This window comes from Sinocyclocheilus rhinocerous, unplaced genomic scaffold (genome assembly GCF_001515625.1).
Source record: "Sinocyclocheilus rhinocerous isolate Xijiao unplaced genomic scaffold, SAMN03320098_v1.1 scaffold715, whole genome shotgun sequence".
In the NCBI taxonomy this organism is placed as follows: domain Eukaryota; kingdom Metazoa; phylum Chordata; class Actinopteri; order Cypriniformes; family Cyprinidae; genus Sinocyclocheilus; species Sinocyclocheilus rhinocerous.
The window spans coordinates 59720-79484 of NW_015646180.1; the positions used below are offsets into that span (position 1 = coordinate 59720).

General features: G+C 37.3%; 2 protein-coding genes across 2 annotated transcripts in view; one reads left to right on the plus strand and one right to left on the minus strand.

Moving 5' to 3' along the window:
- The first annotated feature begins 612 nt into the window (after positions 1 to 612).
- LOC107707147 (transmembrane protein 229B-like) lies at positions 613 to 8973 on the plus strand. The gene is made up of 2 exons (XM_016511061.1): positions 613 to 685; positions 6527 to 8973. Exons 1-2 carry the CDS (start codon positions 637 to 639, stop codon positions 6991 to 6993), a joined length of 516 nt encoding a protein of 171 aa, XP_016366547.1. The 5' UTR covers positions 613 to 636; the 3' UTR covers positions 6994 to 8973.
- A 23-nt stretch (positions 8974 to 8996) lies between these two features.
- The window catches only part of LOC107707146 (3-hydroxyanthranilate 3,4-dioxygenase-like), a 12696-nt gene continuing 1927 nt past the window's right edge, over positions 8997 to 19765 (minus strand). Inside the window, exons 3-10 of the mRNA XM_016511060.1 lie at positions 12904 to 12987; positions 12654 to 12760; positions 12317 to 12406; positions 11110 to 11153; positions 10272 to 10417; positions 9697 to 9765; positions 9479 to 9561; positions 8997 to 9289 (exon numbers count right to left, since the gene is read on the minus strand). Of these exons, the coding sequence (XP_016366546.1) occupies positions 9214 to 9289; positions 9479 to 9561; positions 9697 to 9765; positions 10272 to 10417; positions 11110 to 11153; positions 12317 to 12406; positions 12654 to 12760; positions 12904 to 12987 (699 nt within the window). The 3' untranslated portion in view covers positions 8997 to 9213. The remainder of the gene's footprint in view (positions 9290 to 9478; positions 9562 to 9696; positions 9766 to 10271; positions 10418 to 11109; positions 11154 to 12316; positions 12407 to 12653; positions 12761 to 12903; positions 12988 to 19765) is intronic.

Genomic DNA, 19765 nt, shown 5'->3' on the forward strand with positions numbered 1-19765 from the left:
ATATATATATACACACACACACATATATATATATATATATATTATAAACTTTTATATATGTATAAATTAATGAAAAGGATATTCAGTTTGAATAATGTTTGACTTTTTCGCAAAACAAAATGCATTTTGGGATTACCTTGGAATATATAAGAAACATTTTGGAACTGAAAACTTCTCTAATTCTCGAAACTGTTAAGAGGAATCTTGGCGACGTATGGAATGGCTTTATTTGACCACTGTCTTCGTTTTGACTGTGTATGCAAAAATTGCATGCTTTTAACAACTACTAGATCAGCTTAAAGCCACAAAACCTCTTTTCCATGAGTGGCAACATCTTTGCAATCTCTGCAAAACCTTTGCTAAAATGAGCACTGATGAGCAGGCCTATCACAGCTCCCCCAGTAAGCTGTATGCCAGTCTATCTGTTTACATCTCTTGATCCCATATGAAAGGTATTATGCTTAGGGTCCCCGCCCTTTAGATTCTTTATTTCTGTACAGCCCAAGTGGGGATGTCACTGATAGCGCTGGCTTAATATTTAGCCATTGTGCTCTCAGGACTAGAGAACTTAGGCAGTATCAGGAAATGGTATAGACTCAGAAGCTGCTGTGTGCTGTTGAGCTGGACGAACTGGAGATGGTGTCTAGAAAGTTACTGATGAGAAGGCAGGGCCCTAAGAGTGATGGTGAGTTTTAGGTGGTTTATTGTTTGCAATAAACAATTTACTTTAGTTGTGTATAATGGAAATCATGCATGCGTGGCTGATAACCGAATGGATGATTTGTAATGATTTCTAATGGCGGAGTAAGCTTCTGTATTTAACTGGGCCTAGCTCCCATACAAGGCATCCAAATAATAAATTAGACACATTTCATTATAGATAGACCCATCTAGAAATATCACTGGGTTAGTTGGAAGTAAAATACCATTGAATAACCTAAGGGTCCATTCGCACCAAATGTGAAATGAAAATACAATACAAATCACAAGAAATAAATGCATTCAGAATGATGGAAACAGGTTATGAAAACCAAATTACTCCTGTACAGTGAGTGGCGCCAATTGACAAACAGATATTCTCCAATACAGCATATGATAGATTGACGATGATAGATGATAGATGATAGACACCGTTTAGCTTAGTGCTGACAACATGACATATCATTACATTTACAATTATGCATTTATCAGACGCTTGTATTAAAGGCAACTTACAAAAGAGGAAGAAAGTGATTCATCAAAGAGCCACCATATATGTATACAGTATATATATATATATATATATATATACTTAATTCTGTTCTGTATGATTTAATTTTTTAAAGACTGGTCGGAGATAGCCCAATCTGTTCGTATGGCCATAATGCTTCTGTGTATCAGGAAAAATTTTAAAAGAGTTGTTACTTCTATCTTATATATTATATTATACCTTATATATCACACATATTTTTCTGCAAGTGTTATCCAAAAGGATTGACAATGTGTGCCAGGTCTGAATAGGTCCATTGGAATCTATTGTTTTTATTCAAACTGCTGTATTCAACAAAAATTAAAGAGGTCATGAAATGCAGATTTCAGATTTGCATATTATGTTTCTTGAGGTTAGTTTATAAAGTTTGTAAAGTCCAATATTTGTAAAAGCTAACTTCAGCGCACCACATGCATGACCTTCTTTACAGCATGTCATGAGTTTTGATACTCAAGATGGCAAGCGCTGTGATAGAGCCGAATATGTTTGCGCCCGACTCAGATCCCGAGGCAGAAGAAATTGAAACAACGCAAAGCAACATAATTGTAACAAAATATCTACGCACAGACTACTCTTAACAAATTTCCTAAAAGTCGATGACAGTAAAACAATACACATTGTGTGAAGGGTTAAAAAAACTTGGAAAAAAAATAAAATGTATTCATCTCACATAATAAAAGTATTCAACTCAAGCAAATATTTCTTATCTGGCTATGTACTAGTTTCATTAGCAACACTCAAACAATGATACGCTTGGTGTCTTAGTGTTAAAAGCTGGTTTGCTTGGCACTGCCGTATCTTTCAATAAGATATGTTTTGAAAACTCGGATACATGTTTAGAGTAATTCACAAAACAGTCCATTGTGAAATGTGAAGAATATTGATGATTGGCTCTGCTACCTCAGTCAAAAGGATTGACCTGTCCTTTGAAATTGACGGGGTTCATGTTAAGCCTGCTTCATCTGTCCGTAATCTTGGTGTCTTATTTGACTCATCTCTATCTTTTGCCTCTCATATTTATTCTGTTGTTAAAACCTCTTTTATTCCATCTTTGTAATATTGCACGTCTTCGATCTTCTCTAACTCTAGCTGATGCTGAAATCTTAATTCATGCATTAATCACATCACGTCTGGATTATTGCAATGCTCTATTTCTTGGTCTGCCTAAAAAACTTATTGCAAGGTTACAGTATGTTCAAAACTCAGCAGCAAGAGTTCTCACCTCCACCAGGCGTTCTGCTCACATTACTCCTCTACTGCATGATCTTCACTGGCTACCTGTGGCATCACGTATTCACTTTAAGATATTACTTCTAACGTTTAAGGCATTAATGGTCTTGCGCCTCCATATCTGTCTGACCTACTGTACTCCTATTCTCCTGCCCGGTCTCTCAGATCATCTGAGCTTGGTCTTTTGTCTATTCCTCGTTTTCGGACATTTAGCGTTAATGCTCCGAAATTATGGAATTCGCTACCCCTTACACTTCGTAATATACCGTCTTTGTCTACATTCAAGACTCAGCTAAAAACATATCTTTTTAATATGTATTTTGGATAATGTGGCTATATGTGGCCTTATGTGTTTATATTGTGTATATGGGTGTACAAATGTTTTGTTTAGCACTATGTAAAGTGACCTAGAGCTATGGAAAGGCACTATATAAATAAAACTTATTATTATTATTATTTCAGAAGGGTTTTGGGCATTTTTTCAGTGGGTCAAAAAAAAAAAAACTTTTGTCCAGCTAGGTTTTTTTTTTTTTTTTTTTCTCAGCAAGGAGGTGAACCTAACATAACGTCAGAAGGCACACTGACACATAAACTACTTTGTTGAAATTTTCTCATGCATCATACTCAGAATGAAAGCTAAAAGCTCTTTATCTGCCTTTCATGTGTCATTTTGATGAGCAGATGTGTCTGCAGCGGAGAATGACATATTTGTGTGCATCTTATCTCATGCATTATCTGCACAATAGTTTAATTAAGTTTACTTTCTATCAGAAAGGCTTTCCTCTTAACAGACGTTTTTGCACCTCAACTACAGTGAGTTGATCTTAGAGTTTAGTTTTATATCATTAAGATGATGGCTGATTCTAGATGACTGATTAATGTATATGCATAGGATGAAAAGGTTGAAAAAATACTGATTCCCAGATGCATTGTTATTCTCTCTTTGACAATTCAGAATCGATTCTGAGCTTAGCTAGAGGCAGCTGTATTCTGCTTGCAGAACAAACACACACAAAACCATCAAACAAGTATATAGATTTGCATACGGTTTCATGAAGCAAAATACAAGGGCATTCATGGGCATTATTGTACAGAATATGGCCGTGAGAAATGCTTTGCTTGACAATGTGCGGTTGCATCTGCCAGTATTTCAGTGTTTGCCCTTCCAAATGCTCTACGAAGGCATTATTTGTTACCTGTTTGGAATGAAGTAAAAATTCGATACACTAAATTTATTTACTGGCAGACATCTGCTTTCAAATGCAGTCTATTGGACCTGCTGCTGCTATGACATCACCAGTAATAAATAAACAGCAATAATACTGAGAAAAAGAGAAAAATCCTGCCCTTGTCTGAAAAACATCCAGATACTTAAAGCACTCTGAGATACTAAATGCACTTTTAATGTTTCTTTGTTACCCTTTATATTTGCTTGTGTGTTTTGAAGCTATATTTAATTAGTTACTAATTATTGCTATATGTTTTATTATTATTATTATTATTATTGATTAGTATTATTATTTTATTTATTATTAATTTGTAATTATTAAAAAAATACATATGTAAGTATGTGTCAGACTCTGTTCCGTGTTTTGTGTGTGTTTTACTTCCTATGTTTCCTTTTGCCCTTATTTGGTCTTCCTGTTCCGTTTCCCTGATTAGGTTTATTTGTCCCAGGTGTTTCCAATGTTCATTATGTCATTGATTGCAGGTGTTCCTCATTGTGTCCCTCCTCTAGTCCTGTATTTAATGGTTTCCTGTTTTGAGTTCGCTGTCCGGTATTGTATATGTCTACCCTTGCTACGTGTGTTTTCCTGGTTCCCTGGGTATGATTAAAGTCTATATGTTTGAATTCGACTCTGCGTCTCCTCGTTCCTCGCTCCGTGCTCCTCACAGTAGCGAACCGTGACAGAATACCGGACCAATACAGAACAGTAAGTGGCGCCCCCTCTCCCCTTGTTTGTTTTCAGTTTATTTCTCCCCGCGGCGATGGAAATAGCCGTTCGGTTCTCTGCCTTAGCCTGCCGAGATCTCCCCTTCTTCGAGTACGCCTGGGAATTCTGCGGGCTCGTCGCGGCAACGGCATTGGATGACGTCACCATCAATTCTCTGTTCTGGCTCGGGCTCCAAAGTCAAGTTTGCGGGCCGCCGGCCCAAAGAGGGCTTTTGTTCCCGAGTTTAGCCCACGGAGGGCTCCTGTTCCTGAATTTAGCCCACGAAGGGCTCCTGTTCCCGAGTTTAGCCCACGGATGGCTACTGTTTCCGAGTTTAGCCCACGGAGGGCTCCTGTTCCCGAGTTTACCCCACGCAGAACTCCTGTTCCCGAGTTTAGCCCACAGACGGCTCCTGTTCCCGAGTTTAGCCCACGGAGGGCTACTGTTTCCGAGTTTAGCCCACGGAGGGCTCCTGTTCCTGAGTTTACCCCACGCAGGGCTCCTGTTCCCGAGTTTAGCCCACAGACGGCTCCTGTTCCCGAGTTTAGCCCACAGAGGGCTCCTGTTCCCGAGTTTCACCCAGAGAGGGCTCCAGTCCCCGAGTGTAGCACAGAAAGGGCTCCAGTTCCCATGTCGAGCCCAAGGAGGGCTCCAGTCCCCAAGTCAAGCCCAGGGAGGGCCACTGTTCCCGAGTTAGGACTACGCAGGGCCTCTAAAGACGATATTCTCCCCAAGGATTTTTTTTGGGGGGTGGGGGTAGTATGGGTCCGTCCGTAGTGGCCGGGCCAAGTGGCGAGGCCAAGGCCACGGAGGCCGTCTGGCCATGGCGTCCTGTGTTCCCAGCTGTAGTGGCCGGACCAAGTGGCGAGGCCAAGGCCACGGAGGCCGGCCAGCCATGGCCTTCTGAGTTCCCTGCTCCGCCATGGCCTCCTGAACTGTCTGATCCGCCATGGCCTTCTGAGCTGCCTGCTCCGTCAGGGCTCCCCGAGCTCCCTGTCCCGCCATGGCGTCTTGAACTGTATGCTCCACCATGGTCTCCTGAGCTCCCTGCTCCGCCTTGGCCCCTGAGCACCCTGGACTGCCTGATCCGCCCCTCCCTGGTGGCATTGTTACGGCGTGGGACACACCTTCCGGGAGGGGGGAGTAATGTCAGACTCTGTTCCGTGTTTTGTGTGTGTTTTGCTTCCTATGTTTCCTTTTGCCCTTATTTGGTCTTCCTGTTCCATTTCCCTGATTAGGTTTATTTGTCCCAGGTGTTTCCAATGTTCATTATGTCATTGATTTCAGGTGTTCCTCATTGTGTCCTTCCTCTAGTCCTGTATTTAATGGTTTCCTGTTTTGAGTTCGCTGTCCGGTATTGTATAGGTCTACCCCTGCTACCTGTGTTTTCCTGGTTCCCTGGATATGATTAAAGTCTATATGTTTGAATTCGACTCTGCGTCTCCTCGTTCCTCGCTCCGTGCTCCTCACAGTAGCCAACCGTGACAGTATGGAAGCCTGTTTCTGCCACCTGATAAAAAAAAAAAAAAGTAATTGAGACTTTTTAGCTCACATTTTTTTCTTTTTTCTCACAAAACTCACAATAAATGTGATTTTCAAAGTCAGCATACTCATAAATTAATAATTTAAAAAATGTAGATCAAGAAACATTTCAGAATCAGACCGTGATTCCCAGAATTGAAATTGGATCGGAACATGCAGGTGCCTAAAGATTTCCACCCCTAGCCAAAACTAGGTATCTATAACTTACCTTTTAGTGTTGAGAGCACAGATATGATGTCTAGGCTGCAGTAGGTTTTGAAACAGAGTGTGTGTTTCAGTGTAAGGGAAATGAACACTGTTTATAAGTGATTGTGTGTAAACAGTAAGTAAGATTACAGATCTAGTGTGCTTCACTAATATGTCTTTTACATCCAGCTAATGAAGCCAAATAACACATTAGTTTTAACATCAAAGAAAACGTAATGCTGTCCGGATTGTTTTGCACATCCTCCAAACCGTTATCGTATTAAACATTTACTTACAAGTTAATCATCCAAATTATAATCAATAAAAAAAACTCTAAAGCAAGTACGTACACTTGTGCTAACAAAACCTTCTTCTGTTGTTGCAGATACTGGTGCCAACACTGACATCTCTGGGCAGAACACACCCCTCTCACCTCTCGCCCGACTGTACATTTATGCCCTGCATGGGTGCCTCTGTGAGGTGGCGTTCACAGCAGCCTGGGATTGGTACTACACCCGTGACCACAGACTCACGGGCCACACAAGCCTTTGGGCGCTGCTTATTTACAGCTCTGCCATCTTCTTCATGGAGGGTCTAAGTGCGAGGTTGCAACAGAAGCACTGCCTCCTACCAGTCAGGCTGACTGTCTATACTCTCTTCATCTATCTATGGGAGTTTAGCTGGGGGTTTCTGCTCAGGCTGTTCGGGGCCTGTCCTTGGGACTATTCACAATTCAGGTATAACTTCATAGGTCTGGTGACGCTTGAATATGCCATTCCCTGGGCGTTGGCAGCACTTATAGCTGAAAAACACGTTATCAGGAACACTTTGAAGATACGGCTAGATAAGTAGTCAATATAAACAGATAATAATAAACTGTTTAACAGAACATGTTAAAAATCTTTGACTTTGTATTGGGATAGAGTGTTAAGTAGGCCTGATAAATGCTACAATGCTAATAGAGTTCAACAGTTGGGTTTCAGAAATAAAAGCCCCATTCATTTTCTCCATAGGAAAATTGATTGTTAATGATCATTTATTAACTTGTAAAGACAGACTTACTGTGAGCTACAAGGTTGTTAATCAGTGCTATAAACTTTTGTTGAAGCCAGCAGTCTTCATTATTCCATTGTTGTTTATTTTTTATTTATATATATGTTTTTTAATATTCCTGTTTAAGGGGCTGTTCACACAGAATACGTATTTGCGTCTAAAAACATGAGACACAGCACTCAGGAATGTTTTTTTTTTTTTTTTAAAAGCACAGCACAGAATGCTTCCTCCACCATGTTGCCGTCAAATAAAACAGTTGCCATGCCAACTTGCTACTGTAAGCAAAAGCTCACAAAGCTTTCCCCGCCTCCGGGGTCTTCTGATTGGTCCACTGTTGTGGAACTGACATTGATGAGCGGCGCTGTGTGTAAAAGTTTAAATTCTTTTAACTTGACACAGAGTCTTAAAAACATGGTGCTCATGTGCGCAACACTGCAAGAGACGCGGAGCCCAGCGACCATACACATGCGTCTAGCGTGTGTTAACATAGAAAAACTATGGAAAAGTAGCACATTGGAATGGGAAAACGCTTTCGGTGTGAACGGCCCCTAACTGCATAATAATAATAATACAAATAAAATAAAAAACTACATTACCCATGATTCTGCATAGAAATCTCCACCATTCAGAGAATTGAAGCAAGCAAATCCCACCCACTCCTGTGAAACACTGTGAAAGAAACTACCTACACTCTCAAACTACTTAAATATTTGTATATATTATATATATTTTGAAATAAGCAAATATATGTTCTTACAAAATATGTTGTTTCCAATACACAATAAACATACTTAAAATAATGGTCTTATTTATCTTTATCTGTCATTTTTTATTTAATTATATCATTTTCAGGACTTCATGGGATTGTCTCTGTCTTGTGATGTTGTGATTCACCTCGTAGCTGGTTGTTTTGGTTCATGGCTTACAACTATTTAACAAAGACATTTTAAAAGTCCCTTTGGGAAAAACTAATGGGAAAAATACTTCTAAAACCAAGGGCGATGAAAAAGTGGACCGCACTGTTGCACTAGATTGAAAAGCAAAAATAAAGCTCAATTTGAATGTCAAGAAAACATTTAGGTAGAATGCACATAACAACAACAATAATAATAATAGAAAAAGTTTATATGTATAGTAACTGCCACTACAGGCAAGAATTGTTAGCACAATACCAAAATTCTGGCTTTGGTATGAAACCAGCTCTGGTACCTCAGCATTGTTACCTTAGGCAGCAAATTATCAGCCTCACACGAGAGTGAAATAAAACTGTCAGGTCTACAAGTTCACCTTTTCCGTTTGCTCTGTTTGTTGTGCCGTATTTCACTTCTACAGCCCTGATTTTCAATGAATTGAGGGCAGTGAACCGCATCTCACATGTTTACCTCCATTTCTATCACAGTGTGGCCAAGTGTGTTGGATAGCTGCCAAATATACTAGCTAGCTTTAACCACGCATTACCTAACACTATCTTAGCTTTATACTCTATAAAACACCACTGAATAGCAGCATATTGTTGTCAGGTACCAAAAACAGCATTTTGCATTTTAGATACCAACTCGACGTACAGTACCAACACTGTAGCCAGTTAGTCTTATGTGATACCTGCATTCATGAAATTAATATAGGAAAGATAATTTTGCTTTAGATATATATATTTTTTTAATTTATAGGTGTTGAAGAAATTAAATTAAATTAAATTAAGCAATACTGCTGATTATGATGGAGACTTGCCCTTACATTAATTGTATTTAAGAACCTTTTTATGGACTTGCACTTTGTCATGTACAGAGTGTTTAAAGAGATTTAAGAGCTTAGTTTATCTTTATTATTTAAGGCCTAATACATGGACCATATGTTTTGACTACTAATGTGTGGAATGTGGATATTATGATTATTGTGGACATGATACTGTGGTGGGTACATAAGCATTACAATAAAAACTGCATTAGAATGAATGTCGTTATTAAAAACCATTTATACATTTGGTCCTAAACCAGTGTTCTTGTGGGTATATGTGTGTCAATAGGGTATCTTCCTGTCTGGGTCTTGGGCAACATACAAAGCGACACAATCAAGTGATCGTTTCCACTGATACCTAAAAAAGCCACACACAAAAACAATAGAGTTAACAAACAGCTACCGTCATTCACACTGATATAAATACTTGCTCAATTGGTTTTCTGTCACTGAGATTTCTTATCCCTTACAAACAGTTCTGTCACTTAGCACTTATTAAACTATTAACACAAATGCTCATTGAAGAACAAATGAATACCACACTCACGCTGTCTCTCCAAAAATAAGAAGGCAATCCCCTATAGACAGGTTGAACTCTTTGCCATTCATGAAGACGCTGGAGGACCCCTCCTAATTAGATTACAACAAAAAGTAGGAAAAGGAAAGTATAAGGCTGAAATAAAAATACAGGACAGTGGGAACATAAAAAAAGATAACGGAACTAAGAAATGGTGTAACCGGATGAAGGATAGATGAATGTGTTACCAGTTGCCAGATCCAGCCATCAGTTTTTCTTCTAGAGGTTTCAGATGTACCCGAACCAAAGAGAAACGTCTAACAGGCAGAAGGTCTCAGTCAGCATTGTGACACTTTACAATAAGATTACATCTATCTATCTATCTATCTATCTATCTATCATCGGCCACACTGATTTGCTTAACAAAAAGACTTTCTCGGTCTTTCCTGGAACAGGATTTTTTTTCTTTTTTTTTTAAACAGTCAGTGCAAGACCCATTTCTCAATACTTAGTGCAACTGTAAATCAGTACCTTTCTGTCCCGCCACTGTTGCATGAGTAAGACATAATTGGACAGGAGACAAACTGTGTGAACTACTTAGAAAGAACTGAGGTTCAAGTTGCAGAAGTTACGTTTCCTGTTCCTGTAATGGTTGAGTCTGTTTGACAGACAGGCTCTGTCTCCATCTACCTTATGCATACGTCGATACCTTGCTGAGGGGAAACTGCTCACAGTCAGACCTCTGATTAATGACCAGGATCTCATCTGACTGACTCCTGCAGGAAGTAGGACTGATTGGTTCAGCTAGGCTTCTTCTCCTCACCTCAGTCTCAAACTGTGTTCCAAACATATCCACCGGCTGACCACTGGCCAGGGCAGGCTTCTGCTTTTCCACCCACTCTCTGAAGCAGAACGGTGCCATCACCTTCATAGTGTTGAGTGAGTATGGGGTTGGCTTGATGGGTTCAGCTGCAAAAATTCAACAGTTACTGGATTAACAGAATTATTATACACAAGTAAGCACAGCATACAAAGGACACTTAATATGATGTTCAAGGGAATATAATGACATTGGTTTTGTGATCTTGCTTAAAGGAATAGTTCACCTGAAAATTTAAATTTACTGAAAATGTACTCACCCACAGGCCATCCGAGATGTAGATGAGATTGTTTCTTCGTCGTATCAAATTTGGAGAGATTTAGCGTTACATCACTTGCTCACCAATGGATCCTCTGCAGTGAATGGGTGGTGTCAGAATGTGAGTCCAAACAGCTGATAAAAACATCATGATAATCTACATGTCTCAAGTTTGACGTCTCATTCTGATGGCACCCATTCACTGTAGAGGATCTATTGGTGAGCAAGTGATGTAATGCTAAATCTCTAAAGTCTGTTTTGACGAAGAAAGTAAATTTTACAGAAATTTTCATTTTGGGTGAACTGTGCCTTTAAGGTGCCATGGGAGTGAGGCCTGACACTGACATTACTTGTTATTACACAAAACCTTCCGCTATAGGGAAAGAACAAATCATTGGTACAGAAGACCCCTGAACAACAGCGCTCTGCAGTAATGGCATGTTAAATGTAAGGGTATTTAACCTTGTTTCATCATGCATGAATCACAATAAACAGCAACAGTAACGTGAACAACTGTATTTACCTGGATCAGGCTTTCCTGTTTTATTTTGTTTGGAATCCATAAACCTGACGTATACAAATGCAACTTATTATTTGTACATACATGCATACGCACACAAAATTGACAGGACTGAGATACATATATATACACACACACACTCACACACACACACACACACTCACACACTCACACACACACACACACACAGGTTTGTTTTTGTGAATTGTGGGGACATTCCATAGGTTTAATGGTTTTTATACATATTGTGCAAACCGTATTTTCTATTGCCCTACACCAACCTTACACCTAAACCTACCTCTTAGAGGAAACTTTCTGCATTTTTAGATTTTCAAACAAAACTCATTCTGAATGATTTCTAAGCCTTTTAAAATATGGGGACACTCAAAATGTCCTCATAAATCACCTTCTTGTTGTAATACCTATGTCATACCCATGTCATTATACAAATTTGTGTCCTCATAAATCACAAAAACGTGCGCGCTCACACACACACACACACACAAACACACACACTATAGGTGTGCAGCAAAGCCAATATTTTAAACAGTATCTGTAGCAATATCAAAATATCTGTATCTGTATTTGGATAAAACTGAATATGGTGGTAAATGCAATTTACATGTATTTCTGTTCCCTTCATAGTTTACATATATCAACTACGCATTTTTATAGGGATGTGCCCGAAGCTGAATACCTTATAATGACTTAAACATGTATAATGAATTCTAACATATAATAGCAAAAATATATATTAGATGCAGTCACTACAATTTAGGCACTAAAATGTGTGTGTGTGTGTGTGTGTGTGTGTGTGTGTGTGTGCGTGCGTGAGTGCGTGCACATATTAAAAGGATTTCTGGTGAAATGATTTTCTAAAATGATCATGTGACAGGAAGACTGGAGTAATGCCTGCTGAAATTTCAGCTTTGACAACACAGGAATATGTTTTTTTTTTTTTTTTTTTTTTAAGTTTTAATTTTTTTAATTTAATTTTTTTTTTTTGTAGTGTTGATTGGCAAGCCATAATGCCAGAATAAAGCCCTAATAATGCGAATTTCAGAGCGGTTTTAAGTTTTAATGTTTTTAATTTAATGTATGTTTTTAAATGGTAATAATATTTCACAATCTTACTGTTTAACTGTTTTTTTTTTAAACATAAAAAGTCAATAATAAAACAGATTTATTAAGAGAAACACTGGTGACTTACTCTTTGATGATGGGAACAAGTTGGGTTCCCAGGTTCTCACAGTAGAACCAACGTTCAAACAAGACATCTGTACTATTATCCACAAAGTACCTAGCAAGAAGGAAATTAAACCATCTTTTTATTACTAACGCACATCTTTTATCCTTTATTCCACAATCTAGTTGTGTCTAATAGCATTGTTGACCAGGTAAGGGTACAGAAACATCAACAGGCAAGTGTATGATCTTGAGGTCACAAGTAATTACCAATGTGTCTTGGAGCTGACTTGAGAGTATGGTTAGAGGAAAGGTAGGCGTAATGTAGGATATATGTGTCTGGGAGAAGTATCCCATGGTACCTGAGGCCATCTGTCTCTGAGCGAAGCCTCCTCCTCTCCACCACCAGCCCTACTGTGTTTGCGTATCTCTGAGGAGAGTGGGGAATCCGCGCTGGAAGAAGGAACATCTGAGAATAGCGGCAAAAACAAGGCTTTTGAGAAATAAAATGTCTTTATAGACTAAAATGGCTTGACATGCAAAGCCTATCAGACAAACAGCAGAGCCATTTCAGAGGCAGCACACACTGAGACAAATCCAGATGATGCTCACCTCTCCTTCTCGAATGTGTATGTCTTTATGCTTGCCGTTCTCTACCACTTTCAAAACCATGTCGCCCCTCACCTGGTAAAAGAGCTGTGACAAAAAGGCAATGAAACAGGAAGTCAGTGGGAAGAATATCTGTGAACTGTGGATAACAAATATTTCCCTTGTTTCCCTTTGTTGGAAATCGTCAGCCTTATAACTGTAACCTGTATTACAAATGTAGTGCTGTTGTGTCAGAAAATATTTTTCTGCAAGTCTGATTTCAGTTATACCCTTGGAATGAAACTGCATGCTAGATGGGGCACAAGTTTTTCTTCCAAAGAAAATCTAACCCTGTGAACTTTATCTGATTTAACAACTTTACTGTCAAACCTTCACAAAGCTTAAATTACACTCAACATAAGACTTATGTAACATATTGTGTCTCAAAAGTAAACTCTCATCATGTGTGGAAAATCTAGAGCAAATATAGCCATGACTGAGATGGATGGTTTGCACTGACCTCTAGTGACCAATATTAAAACATTACCCAATGAACCAATGAGACCAATGAGAGTCCTGACTGGCTCACAAAACAGTGGGTAAAGAAAATAATCAACCCCTTTAAAATAATCACATTTTTGTTGCTTTGCAGCCTGAAATGAAGACGGACACAGTTTTTGTTTTATCCAGCTTTATTTACGCAGTGCAACTTATAACATCCAATATATGTCAGAAAAAAAATTAAATAAATACAAAAAAACTTGTGTCAGTATTTTGGTGAACCACCATTTGCTTTAATTACAGCCTTTAGATACAGCCAGTCTGTTGAGATACGTCTCTGTATCTAATAGCTTTGCACATCTAGACTTTGCAATATTTGCCCACTCTTCTTTGCAGAACTGCTCAAGTTTAGTTAAATTTGATGATGACCGTTTGTGGACTGCAGTCTTCAAGTCATTCCAGAGATTTTCAATGGGGTTTAAGTCTGGGCTCTGACTAGGCCATGCAAGAACATTCACCCTTTTTTCCTTTGACCACTGTGTGCTCAGTTTTGCTGTGTGCTTTGGGTCATTGTTGGAAGGTAAACCTTCTTCCCATTGACAACTTCCTGGCAGAGGGCAGCAGATTTTCCTGAAGAATTTAAACACTTTGCACATATGTACGGTAAAATGTAAATTAAAATACAGAAATACATTGCCATTTTACATATTGCATTTTAAATTGAATTTTGCTACACATATGCTTCCATAGCATAAATGGTGACTTAATGTTCATTTTAGGGTGAACTAAACCTTTTAGTGCAAAATGAAAATGAAAATTCAATTATAAAATTTACATTTGACATTTTCTACAATAGTTTTAATATGCAAATTAAAAACATATTTTAACGCTTTATAAGTTGCAAAATTAACATGAAAATGTATTACCCAAATTGATTAGATATGTTTAACATGTCCAAGCAAAAACTATAAAAATATAATTTAAATGCTGTTTTTCCTAAATGCATTTAGACTTAGGGGTAGGACATTTGGGATTGCATTTTCATCATACTACTTGCTGATAATTGTAGCGAAATGCAGTGAGAATTTCAGAATGCATTCTGAGCCAAAGGTGCAGCAAAAGGGTTGCAAAATGGTGATTTAAATGTCTTATTTTTCTTAAATGCTTTGACACTTGCATATAAGCTGTTTCAATAGCATTTTTAACAAATCGGTTGAGATGCTAAACAAATCGCGATTATTTTAGGGGTAGGAGTTTATATGAATGTATGTCTGAGGGGAACTTACTGTCTTTAGAAAAGTTTAGATGGTATTTTTTCTTTTCATCTTGCCTCTGTATAACGCATATTAAAGTTCATAAGTGCAGATATGTCCCGCCCTGTCTTCCTGTTTCAGTTAAAATGATGTCAACACACAGAGTAACCCTGCGTTTTTCTAAGCATTTCAGGGGACCTTTAAATATTTCCTATGGATGTCAGCTACTAATAAGTACTCTGTTTAACACGTTTGACTATGTTTCGCATGTTTTTTCCAAGGGTAGTCCACAGATTCCACCTGGGCCTTGCAATAACCATGTTATTCATTAAATAATACGTTAAATTTTGGTTTGTTTTTCACCAAATCCTATCATATTCCACCAGAAAACTTGGAATAATAGACACGTCTTGCATGGGATCATTCTGTGATACTATTGCATATTTTTCAAAGCTTGGTGCTGTTCGCTCTTTACTGCTGTGGTATGGACGAGTGTGTGTGATATATTTTTTGTAAATTTCTCCTTTTGTGGTCCGAAAAAGAAAGATTGGCATACTGCATTAAAACAACGCCAGGTGAGTAAATGATGTGATTTTCATTTTTGATAAACTATCCCTAGGATGTTCATCTCTGCCTCTCAGCTCTATGCAGTCTGCAAAATATTATCAATGATCAAATTCATTTAAGATCAATTTCAAGAAAACAGTACTGCACCCTAGAGATGAACACTACCCAAAAATGCTGCTTTGGCTAAAATAAATGAAATGGTGAACCCTGTAAATGGGATTTCCCTGCACAAATTTCAGAGTTAGTTTAATAGTTAGGTTGAACTATGTATAGACAACTGAACAGAACCACAATGGAACCCACAATAGTTTATTTTAAGTATTTTCTTTCTTTTTTATTTTCATGTCAATTTCTAAGTAACCAGCAGTAGATGTTGAGCATGGAAGGTCAAGTTGTGCGTGAAGGAGCACAGCCCAACTTAGTCTCTGGCCTTGCAGTGCTGTTTGTATTCTTATTATATGATTTCAACCTCCAGTATCAGGAAGAGGTGGCATGCACCCTTGCGATTGAGGTTAGACTAGCATATTTGCCATTTATATATATGATAAAGTGAATTGTCACTAACTTGTCTTGACAGTATTTGTAAAGGACTTAAGTATTTTTTCACAAACATTTTATACAGTTGATTATAGAGCTGAATGATAACTTGCATATTTAACATTATCATGTAGTCATGTAATCACATTGCAAGTGTTGCAATTCTCTGTGCTGTCTATATATATATATATATATATATATAGACAGCACAGAGAATTGCAACACTTGCAATGTGATTACATGACTACATGATAATGTTAAATATGCAAGTTATCATTCAGCTCTATAATCAACTGTATAAAATGTTTGTGAAAAAATACTTAAGTCCTTTACAAATACTGTCAAGACAAGTTAGTGACAATTCACTTTATCATATATATAAATGGCAAATATGCTAGTCTAACCTCAATCGCAAGGGTGCATGCCACCTCTTCCTGATACTGGAGGTTGAAATCATATAATAAGAATACAAACAGCACTGCAAGGCCAGAGACTAAGTTGGGCTGTGCTCCTTCACGCACAACTTGACCTTCCATGCTCAACATCTACTGCTGGTTACTTAGAAATTGACATGAAAATAAAAAAGAAAGAAAATACTTAAAATAAACTATTGTGGGTTCCATTGTGGTTCTGTTCAGTTGTCTATACATAGTTCAACCTAACTATTAAACTAACTCTGAAATTTGTGCAGGGAAATCCCATTTACAGGGTTCACCATTTCATTTATTTTAGCCAAAGCAGCATTTTTGGGTAGTGTTCATCTCTAGGGTGCAGTACTGTTTTCTTGAAATTGATCTTAAATGAATTTGATCATTGATAATATTTTGCAGACTGCATAGAGCTGAGAGGCAGAGATGAACATCCTAGGGATAGTTTATCAAAAATGAAAATCACATCATTTACTCACCTGGCGTTGTTCTAATGCAGTATGCCAATCTTTCTTTTTTGGACCACAAAAGGAGAAATTTACAAAAAATATATCACACACACTCGTCCATACCACAGCAGTGAAGAGCGACCAGCACCAAGCTTTGAAAAATATGCAAAAGTATCACAGAATGATCCCATGCAACACGTGTCTATTATTCCAAGTTTTCTGGTGGTATGATAGGATTTGGTGAAAAACAAACCAAAATTTAACGTATTATTTAATGAAAATCCTGACCTTGGCTGTTGGTCTTTTATGCACGACTGTGTGTTCATTACATTCTATTAGTGCCACAGTTCACTTCGATTCACCCATAAAAAGCACACAAAAGAAATCAAGATGAATAAAAATTCAACATGCAATATATCTCCTAGAAATCCCCAAAAAATATCTGTGTACTTTCTTCATGGAGTATATCCAGACTGGAACTTTGGTTGTCAGATGACAGGAAGACTGACTTCTTGAGTGATAACTTCTTGAGATGAACACAACAGATATAATCACCTCAGAAAAGAAAGTACTTGGATTGTATTTTAATGTCTCTTTCTAATTAATCTTTACTTCTCACAACTTGCATGCTTTTGTACAGTCGTGGCCAAAAGTATTGGCAGTGACATAGATTTTGTGTTTTGCAAAATTTGCTCCTTAAGCTGTTGTGGTGTTCATTCACATTGTTTCTACAAGTATTGGCAGTGACATAATCTAGAAACAATGTGAATGAACACCACAACAGCTTAAGGAGCAAATTTTGCAAAACACAAAATCTATGTCACTGCCAATACTTTTGGCCACGACTGTACAAAAGCATGCAAGTTGTGAGAAGTAAAGATTAATTAGAAAGAGACATTAAAATACAATCCAAGTACTTTCTTTTCTGAGGTGATTATATCTGTTGTGTTCATCTCAAGAAGTTATCACTCAAGAAGTCAGTCTTCCTGTCATCTGACAACCAAAGTTCCAGTCTGGATATACTCTGTGAAGAAAGTACACAGATATTTTTTTGGGATTTCTAGGAGATATATTGCATGTTGAATTTTTATTCATCTTGATTTCTTTTGTGTGCTTTTTATGGGTGAATCGAAGTGAACTGTGGCACTAATAGAATGTAATGAACACACAGTCGTGCATAAAAGACCAACAGCCAAGGTCAGGATTTTCATTAAATAATACGTTAAATTTTGGTTTGTTTTTCACCAAATCCTATCATATACCACCAGAAAACTTGGAATAATAGACACGTCTTGCATGGGATCATTCTGTGATACTTTTGCATATTTTTCAAAGCTTGGTGCTGGTCGCTCTTCACTTCTGTGGTATGGACGAGTGTGTGTGATATATTTTTTGTAAATTTCTCCTTTTGTGGTCCAAAAAAGAAAGATTGGCATACTGCATTAGAACAACGCCAGGTGAGTAAATGATGTGATTTTCATTTTTGATAAACTATCCCTAGGATGTTCATCTCTGTCTCTCAGCTCTATGCAGTCTGCAAAATAGTATCAATGATCAAATTAATTTAAGATCAATTTCAAGAAAACAGTACTGCACCCTAGAGATGAACACTACCCAAAAATGCTGCTTTGGCTGAAATAAATGAAATGGTGAACCCTGTAAATGGGATTTCCCTGCATAAATTTCAGAGTTAGTTTAATAGTTATGTTGAACTATGTACAGACAACTAAACAGAACCACAATGGAACCCACAACAGCTTATTTTAAGTAATTTCTTTCTTTTTTATTTTCATGTAAATTTCTAAGTAACCAGCAGTAGATGTTGAGCATGGAAGGTCAAGTTGTGCGTGAAGGAGCACAGCCCAACTTTGTCTCTGGCCTTGCAGTGCTGTTTGTATTATTATTATTATATTATTTCAACCTCCAGTATCAGGAAGAGGTGGCATGTACCCTTGCAATCACAGGTTAGACTTTAGCATATTTGCCATTGATATATATGATAGAGTGAATTGTCACTAACTTGCTTGACAGTATTTGTAAAGGACTTAAGTATTTTTTCACAAACATTTTATACAGTTGATTATAGAGCTGAATGATAACTTGCATATTTAACATTATCATGTAGTCATGTAATCACATTGCAAGTGTTGCAATTCTCTGTGCTGTCTGTATATATATATATATATATATATATATATATATATAGACATATACATAATGTTCACTTCTTTTTTTGTTTTTTCTTTCTGCCTTTTAGACGCTTTCTCGACGTCAACCCTGAATGTGCTTCAAAAACCAAGAAAGGAAACGTGACTTAAAAGAAGACTGGAAAGACTGGACACAAAAAGAACAGTACTGTAAACCCGCAGGTTTCCTCTCTTCTGAAAAACTTAAAGACTTTAAAGACTTTATTTCTGAAAAACCTTTCCATTCTTTAAAAGTAAATGTGACAATGGACCACAAAACCAGTCTTAAGCGTAAATTTTTCGAAATTGAGATTTATAAATCATCTGAAAGCTGAATAAATAAGCTTAGGATAGGACAATATTTGGCCGAGATACAACTATTTGAAAATCTGGAATCTGAGGGTGCAAAAAAATCTAAATATTGAGAAAATCGCCTTTAAAGTTGTCCAAATGAAGTCCTTAGCAATGCATATTACTAATCAAAAATTAAGTTTTGATATATTTACAGTAGGAAATTTACAAAATACCTTCATGGAACATGATCTTTACTTAATATCCTAAAGATTTTTGCATAATTTTGACCTATACAATGTATTTTTGGCTATTGCTACAAATATACCCCAGCAACTTAAGACTGCTTTTGTGCTCCAGGGTCACATATACATATGTATGTATATATATATAGGTTTGGGGTCAATACATTTATATTTATTGATTTATGAAAGAAAATAATACTTAAATTAATAAAATTAATAAAAAGTTATAGTAAATACATTTATATTATTACAAATAAAAATCAATTTTGAATAAATGCTGTTTATTCAATAAATGCTTTTTAACTTTTTATCAAAGAATCCTGAAAAAAAAGTATCACAGGTTCCATAAAAATATTAAGCAGATTAACTGTTAACTGCAAAATATTAACTGTTTGATAATAAATCAGCATATTAGAATGATTTCTGAAG